At 51.8% G+C, this 8,989-nt stretch overlaps 1 protein-coding gene across 1 annotated transcript in view; it reads right to left on the bottom strand.

Moving 5' to 3' along the window:
* BICRA (BRD4 interacting chromatin remodeling complex associated protein) overlaps positions 1–8,563 on the bottom strand; it is a 28,489-nt gene extending 19,926 nt beyond the window's left edge. The window contains 3 exon segments of the mRNA XM_064402142.1: positions 928–970; positions 1,899–1,944; positions 8,322–8,563. Of these exon segments, the coding sequence (XP_064258212.1) occupies positions 928–970; positions 1,899–1,939 (84 nt within the window). The 5' untranslated portion in view covers positions 1,940–1,944; positions 8,322–8,563.
* Positions 8,564–8,989: the final 426 nt, after the last annotated feature.

The raw sequence follows: 8,989 nt of genomic DNA on the forward strand, positions 1-8,989 counted from the left end.
AAAAATGGGGGAAGAAGGGGGGAAATGGGGGGGAAATGGGGAAAAATGGGGGAAAATGGGGGAAAATTGGGAGAAAAGGGAGAAAAATGGAAAAAAATGGGGGAAATGGGGAAAAATGGGGGGAAATGGGGGGAGAAATGAGAAAAAATGGGGGAAAACTGAGAAAAATGGGGGAAAATGGGGGAAAAGGGGGAAAATGGGAAAAAATGGGGGAAAACCGGGGAGAAATGGGGGAAAAAATAGATAAAAATGGGGGGAAATGGGGAAAAATTGGGGGAAATGGGAAATAATGGGGGGGAAATAGGGAAAAAGGAGGAGGAAACATGAGAAAAAATGGGGGAAATATTTAAAAAACCCCAGGATGCAGCAGTGAGGGGAGCTGGGTTGGGATTGGCCCCAAATTCCCGCCTGGTCCCCAAAAATCTGAGCTGGGTGGGGGTGGGTGGAGAGAGGCGGGACAGATGGAAAATGGGATTTTTGATGAAAAAATGTGATTTTTTAGTGGAAAAATGGGATTTTGGGTGAAAAATGGGATTTTTTTGATGGAAAAATGGGATTTTTTAAAGGAAAAATAGGATTTTTTTTAGGAAAATGGGATTTTTTTTTTTGGAAAAATAAAATTTTTTAATGGAAAAGTAAGGGTTTTTTAGGAAAACTGAAATTATTTAATAGAAAAAGGGGTGTTTTTTGGGAAATGAAATTTTTTTAATGGAAAAACGGGGTTTTTTTTAAAATGTGATTTTTTAATGGAATAAAGGATGTTTTTTGGAAAAAAATAATTCTTTAATGGAAAAATAGGATTTTTTCGATGGAAAGATGGGACATTTTAGGAAAAATAGGATTTTTAAAGGAAAAATCGGATTTTGGGTGCAAAAATGGGATTTTTTTAAGGAAAAAAGGGATTTTTGGGGGTTTTGGGGCGCTCACCTTCTCGGATCCATGGAGGAAATCGTTCAGGGCCTGCGGGTCGCTGGGGAGAGAGGGGGGAGGGGAGGCTCAGGGAGGGAATTCCGGGAATTCCGGGAGAATTTGGGATTTCCCGCGCTCGTCGTCCCAAAATTCCGCATTGCGGGGGGGTCGGAGCCACCCTGGGGGAGTTTGCCACATTTTTGGGGACGTTCCCAACCCTTCTTGGGAATTTTTCCACATTCCAGAAAATCCCCAGCCCTCCCCAGGACTTTTCAAAACTTTTTGGGACAATTCCTGCCTTTTTTGGGGCCATTTCCCGCCTTTTTTTGGGGTCATTTCCCACATTTTTTTGGGCCATTTCCCGTCTTTCTTTGGGCCACTTCCAACCTTTTTTTAGATCAATTCCCGCCTTTTTTTGGGTCATTTCCCGCCCTTTATTTTGGGCCATTTTCCACTTTTTTTGGGAAGAATTTCCCACCTTCTTTTGGTTATTTCCCACCTTTTTTTTTGGGTCATTTCCTGCCTTTTTCAGGGTCATTTCCCACCTTTTTTTGGGCCATTTCCCTCCATTTTTTGGGGCCTTTCCTTCCTTTTTTGGGCCGTTTCCAACATTTTTTTGGCCATTTTCCACCCTTTTTTTGGATCATTTCCTGCCTTTTTTCTGGGGCCATTTCCACCCATTTTTGGTGCCATTTCCCGCCTTTTTTTGGGGTCATTTCCTGCCTTTTTTTGCACCACTTCCCGCTTTTTTTTTGTAATTTCCTGCCCTTTTTCCGGCCATTTCCCGCCTTTTTTTGGGCCACTTCCAACCTTTTTCAGGTCAATTCCCCCCTTTTTTGGGTAATTTCCTGCCTTTTTTGGGGTAATTTCCCGCCTTTTTTTGGGTAATTTCCTGCCTTTTTTTGGGGTAATTTCCCGCCTTTTTTTTATCATTTCCCGCCCTTTTTGGCCCCATTTCCCAGGAAAGTTCCAGAAGCTTCTGGACTCACCAGATGACGTCTAACAGGCACCGGCCGTCTTCATCATCCATGTCAACTGCAACGAGAGCCAGCGTCACATCCCGCGGAAAACTCCGGAAAAAATCCCCGTTTGGGGCCCTTCCCCCTCCTCTTCCCAGGGAAATCCCAAAATTCTCATTTTTGATGTGGTTTTGGGGGGAAAAATCCCAAAATTCTCATTTTTTGGGGGAAAAAAATCCTGAAATTCTCATTTTTGACACAGTTTTGGGGGCTGAAATCCCAAAATTCTCATTTTTTTATGTGGGTTTGGAAGAAAAAAACCCAAAATTCTCATTTTTGATGTGGTTTTGGGGGGGAAATCCCAAAATTCTCATTTTTGACACAGTTTTGGGGGCTGAAATCCCAAAATTCTCATTTTTTTATGTGGGTTTGGAAGAAAAAAATCCCAAAATTCTCATTTTGGCCGTGGTTTTGGGGGGGAATTCCTGGGGAAAATTCCCAGTTTGGATTCCCCACTCCCAGTTTGAGCCCTGGAATGGGATCGGGAGTTACTCCAGGGTTACTCCAGGGTTACTCCGGGGTTACTCCGGGGATACTCCAGGCTGGAATTCCAACCATTAATTCCTACTCAGGAGATACCCAGGGGATACTCCAGGGATACTCTGGGTGTGACCTTTGACCTCTCACTCAGAAAATACTCCAGGGATACTCCAAATTTGACCTTTGACCTCTCCCTCAGGCCATACTCCAGGGATACTCCAGGCTTGACCTTTAACCTCTCACTCAGCCCACACTCAGGGGATACTCTGGGCTTGACCTTTGACCTCTCACTCCGAGAATACTTCAGGGATACCCCAGATGTGACCTTTGACCTCTCAGCCAGGGGATACTCTGGGGATACTCCGCATTTGACACTTGACCTTTGACCTCTCCCTCAGGCAATACTCCAGGGATACTCAGAGGATGCTCAGGGTTTGACCTTTGACCTCTCACTCAGGGGATACTCCAGGACCTGGAGCTTGAACTCAAGGGGTACTCCGGGGATACTCCGGGGATACTCTGGGGATACTCCGGGGATATCCCAAGGCTATGCCAGGAATACTCTGGGGATACTCCGATGTCACACCAGGGTTACTCGGGGGATACTCCAGGGATACTCTGGGGTTACCCTGGCGTTACTCCAGGGATACTCCAGGGACAATCTGGGAATACTCTGGGGATACTCCGGGGTTACTCCAGGGACAATCTGGGAATACTCTGGGGATACTCCGGGGTTACTCCAATGACATTCCAGGGAGACTCCAGGAATACGCTGGGGATACTCTGGTGTTACTCCAGGGATACTCTGGGGTTACCCCGGGGTTACACCAAGGTCACTGCAAAAATACTTTGAAATTACTCCAGGGATACTCTGAGGTCACACCAGGGTTACTCCCGGAATACTCTGGGGATACTCCAGGGTTACTCTGCAGTCACTCCAGAAATACTCTGAGGCTACACCAGGGATACTCCGGGGCCGATCCAAGAATACTCCGGGGATACTCCGAGCCCCATTCACAGCACTCAGCCCCACACTCGGGGATACTCCAGGAGTACTCCTGGGATACTCCAGGGATACTCTGGTGTTACTCCAGGGATACTCCAAGGTTACCCCGGGGTTACGCCGAGGTCACTGCAGGAATACTTTGAGATTACTCCAGGAATACTCTGAGGTCACACCAGGGTTACTCTGGGAATACTCCAGGGCTGGTACAGGGATACTCCAGGGATACCCCAGGAGGTTACACCAAGAATAGTCTGGGAATACTCTGAGGATACTCCAGGGTTACTCTGCGGTTACTCCAGAAATACTCTGAGGTTACACCAGGGATACTCCAAGGTTACTACAGGAATACTCTGGGGATACTCCAGGAATACTCCAGGGTTACTCTGGGGTTACTCCACAAACACTATGAGATTACACCAAGAATACTCTGGGGATACTACAGGGTTACTCTGGGGTTACTCCAGAAATACTCTGGGGATACTCCAGGAATACTCTGAGGTTACACCAGGAACACTCTGGGGATACTGCAGGGATACTCTGGGGTTACTCCAGGAATACTCTGAGGTTACACCAGGGATACTCTGGGGATACGCCGAGCCCCATTCACAGCACTCAGCTCCATTCTCTGGGGATACTCCAGGAGTACTCCTGGCATACTCCAGAGTTATGCCAGGATTACTCCGGGGTTACCCGCTGGTTACTCCAGGAACACTCTGGGGATACTGCAGGGATACTCTGGGGTTACTCCAGGAATACCCCAGGAATACTCCGAGGTTACTCCAGGAATACTCCGAGGTTACTCCAGGAATACTCTGGGGTTACTCCAGGAATACTTTGGGGATATTCCGAGCCCCATTCACAGCACCCAGCCCCATACTCTGGGGATACTCCAGGAGTACTCCTGGGATACTCCAGGGATACAACGGAGTTATGCCAGGATTACTCCAAGGTTACTCTGAGATTACTCCACAAATACTCTGCGGATACAGCACGGATACTCCAGGAATGCTCTGAGGTTACACCAGGGATACTCCAGGGATACTCCAGGGATACACCAGGGTTGCTCAGGGGATACTCCGAGGTTACTCCGAGCCTCAGCTCCAGCCCCAATCCCGTCCAATCCAATCCAGAACCCCCCGGAATTCCCCTCCCCCTTCCGCCTCTCGCCGTGCCTCAGTTTCCCCGGAATTCCCAAAAAACCTCCAGAATTCCAAAAAACCCTCAGAATTCCCAAAAAACCTCCAGATTTACCAAAAAAACCCCGGAATTCCCAAAAAACCTCAGAATTCACCACAAAACTGCCAGAATTCACAAAAAAACCTCCAGAATTCACCAAAACCCTCCCCAGAATTCCCAAAACAACTCCCAAATTCCAAAAAAACCTCCAGAATTCACCGAAAAACCTCTAGAATTCACCAAAAAAAACCCCAGAATTCCCAAAAAACCGCCAGAATTCCCCAAAAACCTCCAGAATTCAAAAAAAATCTCCAGAATTCCCAAAAAACCCCCCAGAATTCCCAAAAAATTGCCAGAATTCCCAAAAAACCTCCAGAATTCCCCCCAAAACCCCCAGAATTCACCAAAAACCCCTCAAAATTTCCAAAAAACATCTCGGAATTCCCAAAAAAAACTTCCAAATTCCCAAAAATCCTCCAGAATTCACCAAAAACCCCCCGGAATTCCCAAAGAAAGCCCCGGGCAGGAGCAGCGAGCGCCGTTTATTGCACACGGAACCGAGCGGGGAGGGACACGGGGAAATTCCGGGAATTTGGGGCCAATTCCGGGGATTTGGGGGGATTTGGGGCCAATTCCCGGGATTTCAGGATTTTGGGAGTTCAGGATTTGGGGCCACTTCCTGGGATTTTGGGGGATTTGGGGAGAATTCCAGGATTTTGGGGTTTTGGGGAGAATTTGTGGGATTTTGGGATCTGGAGAGAATTTTTGGGATTTGGGGAGAATTCCTGGGATTTAGGGATTTTGGGAATTTGAGGTTTCGGGAATTTGGGGGGAATTCCTGGGATTTCAGGATTTTGGGATTTGGGGAGAATTCCTGGGATTTTGGGAATTTGAGGTTTTGGGAATTTGGGGGGAATTCCTGGGAATTTGGGGCCAATTCCTGGGATTTTGGGGCCAATTCCTGGGATTTCAGGATTTTGGAATTTGGGGAGAATTCCTGGGATTTGGGGGAATTCAGGGAGATTTCCTGGGAATTTTGGGGGGAATTCCCAGGATTTGGGGAGAAATCCTGAGATTTTGGGGCCAATTTCCAGGATTTTGGGATTTTGGGTTCTGGGGAATTTGGATTTTGGGAATTTTTGGGATTTTTAGGATTTGGGGGTTTTGGGGAATTCAGGATTTTGGGGCCAATTCCCAGGATTTTGGGGAATTTGGGTTTTTCAGAATTTTGGGGAATTTGGGATTTCGGGAATTCAGAATTTGGGGATTTTGAGGATTTTTGGGAATTTTGAGGCCCTGGGAGGGGGGAGGGGAAATCCCAAATCCTGAACCCGAGCGGGAGGGAGGGGGGAGGGGAGACGAGGAAGAGGAGGAGGAAGAAGAGAAGATGAAGAGGAAGAAGGGGAGGAAGAAGAGGAAGAGGAGTAAGAACCGGAAGAGGAAGAGGAAGAGGAAGAAAAAGAGGAAGAGGAAGAGGAAGAGGAAGAGGAAGAGGAAGAGGAAGACGAAGAGGAGGAAGGGCGGGGGCAGCTCCAGAACTGAACCCCTGAGGATGAGGAGGAGGAGGAAGGCGAGGAAGACGAGGATGAAGAGCGGAAGGAAATGAAGAAGAGGAAGATGAGGAGGAGGAGGAGGAAGAAGAAGAGTGGGAGGAAGAGGGTGAGGAAGAAGAGGAGGAAGAGGAAGGGGAGGAAGGGCAGGACAGGCCCGGGGCAGCTCCAGAACTGAACCCCTGAGGATGAGGAGGAGGAGGAAGATGAAGGCGAGGAAGATGAGAATGAAAAGGGGAAGGAAATGAAGAAGAGGAAGATGAGGAGGAGGAGGGTGAGGAAGAGGGGGAGGAAGAGCGGGGCAGCCCCAGCACCAAGCCCAAGAGCAGCAGCTCCCCGGGGAGGAGGAGGAGGAAGAGGAGGAAGGGGAGGAAGGCCACAGAGCCCCAGCCCAGCTCCTTGCCAAAGCCCGGAGGAGGAGGAGGAGGAGGAGGAGGAAGATGAGGAGGCAGAGAGTGAGGAAGAGGAGGCAGAAGAGGCAGAGCGGGGTGAGGAAGATGAGGAGGAAGGCGCAGAGAGTGAGGAAGAGGAGGATGAGGAAGGCGCAGAGGGTGAGGAAGAGGAGGATGAGGAAGGCACAAGAAGGTGAGGCAGAGGAGGGTGAGGAAGGCACAGAGGAAGAAGAGGCACAGGAAGATGAAGAAGAGGAAGCTGAGGAAGAGGAGGAAGAGCAGGGTGAGGAAGGCACAGAAGACGAAGAGGCAGAGGAAGGTGGGGGTGAGGAAGAGGAGAGTGAGGAAGGCACAGGAAGGTGAGGAAGAGGATGACGAGGAAGAAGCACAGGAGGATGAGGAGGATGAGGAAGAGGAGGGTGAGGAAGGCACAGGAAGGTGAGGAAGAGGAAGATGAGGGTGAGGAAAAGGAAGGTGAGGAAGACGAGGGCGAGGAAGGCACAGGAAGGTGAGGAAGAGGAAGATGAGGGTGAGGAAGACAAGGATGAAGAAGGCACGGGAAGAGGCACAGGAAGATGAGGAAGATGAGGGTGAGGAAGGCCCAGGAAGATGAGGAAGAGGAGGGCAAAGAAGGCACAGGAAGGTGAGGAAGAGGAGGGTGAGGAAGAGGAGGATGAGGAAGGCCCAGGAAGATGAGGAAGAGGAGGGCGAGGAAGGGACAGGAAGGCGAGGAAGATGAGGAAGGTGAGGAAGACAAGGGGTGAGGAAGGCCCAGAAAGAGGCAGAGGAAGATGAGGAAGAGGAGGGTGAGGAAGAAGAGGGTGAGGGCGAGGAAGGCACAGGAAGGTGAGGAAGAGGAGGAGGGTGAGGAAGAGGAGGGTGGCACAGACGAGGGTGAGGAAGGCACAGAGGAGGAAGAGGCACAGCAAGATGAGGAAGAGGAGGGTGAGGAAGATCAGGAGGCTGAGGAAGACGAGGATGAGGAAGATGAGGGCGAGGAAGAGGATGACGAGGAAGGCCCAGAGGGGGAAGGCCCAGGAAGATGAGGGTGAGGAAGAGGATGACGAGGAAGGCACAGGAGGGTGAGGAAGATGAGGGTGAGGAAGATGAGGAAGCTGAGGAAGAGGATGAGGAAGGCCCAGAGGAGGAAGGCACAGGAAGACGAGGGTGAGGAAGATGAGGAAGCTGAGGAAGATGAGGAGGCTGAGGAAGAGGATGCCGAGGAAGGCCCAGGAAGACGAGGGTGAGGAAGCTGAGGGTGAGGAAGAGGATGCCGAGGAAGGCCCAGAGGAGGAAGGCCCAGGAAGATGAGGGTGAGGAAGACGAGGGTGAGGAAGACGAGGGTGAGGAAGCTGAGGGTGAGGAAGAGGATGACGAGGAAGGCCCAGAGGAGGAAGGCCCAGGAAGATGAGGATGAGGAAGACGAGGGTGAGGAAGCTGAGGGTGAGGAAGAGGATGCCGAGGAAGGCCCCCCCCCACCCCGCCGCGGCGCAGGAGCAGGCCGAGCAGCAGCAGGAGGAAGAGGAGGAGGAGGCCGAAGGCCCCACCCCGCGCCCCCTCCCCCCCGGTGCGAACGGGCCCGTCCGGGCCTGGGGGGGGGGGCGGGGCCGCTCCCCTCCCCCCTTCCCCGTGAGGCGCGCGCGGGGGGAGGGGCGGGCGGGGGGGCGCTCCCGGCGGGCGGGGGGGGTTCCCGGTGGCGGGGGGAGGGGCGCGGCCGCGCTGTCGCCGCCGCTGTCGCGACAGAGCCGCGATCGGGGCCGGGCCCGCGGCCTTTTTGTGCCGCACTCACCGTGAGGCCTCCGCGGCGCCCGGCGCGGGGTCTCCCAGGCGCCCCCGCACGGGCGACGCCGCCAGGACCCCGCCGCTTAGGGGTTCGCCGCGCTGCCTGATCGCCGCGCCGCTCCGCTGAGGCGCCCCGCAGCAGCGCGAGGGGGCTCGGGGGGGCTCGGGGGGGGTTTAACGGGGCTCCCCCCGCTCCGCACCGGGCCCCCCCACCCCCCCACCGGGGAGAGCGAGGGGAGGAATGGATTAGCATAAACCGCGCCCCCGGACAGGCATTAGAATAGACACGCCCCCCGCGCTGGCGCCTCAGCGGGCAAGCCCCCCCCTCGGGGACCGCTCATTTGCATAAACCACGCCCAGTAGGCTGTGAATTAGCATAAACCACGCCCGGCGCAGTGTAAATTAGCATAAACCACGCCTAATACGGTGTAAATTAGCAAAACCACGCCCAACCGACTTTATATTAGCATAAACCACGCCTAACAGTGTAAGTTAGCATAAACTACGCCTAATACGGTGTAAATTAGCAAAACCACGCCCAACCGGCTTTATATTAGCATAAATCACGCCTAACAGTGTAAGTTAGCATAAACCACGCCCAGCAGAGTGCAAATTAATATAAACCACGCCCAGAGGCTCTATATTAGCATAAACTACGCCTAACACAGTGTTAAT

The sequence above is a fragment of the Passer domesticus genome, chromosome 35 (assembly GCF_036417665.1).
Source record: "Passer domesticus isolate bPasDom1 chromosome 35, bPasDom1.hap1, whole genome shotgun sequence".
Taxonomy (NCBI): domain Eukaryota; kingdom Metazoa; phylum Chordata; class Aves; order Passeriformes; family Passeridae; genus Passer; species Passer domesticus.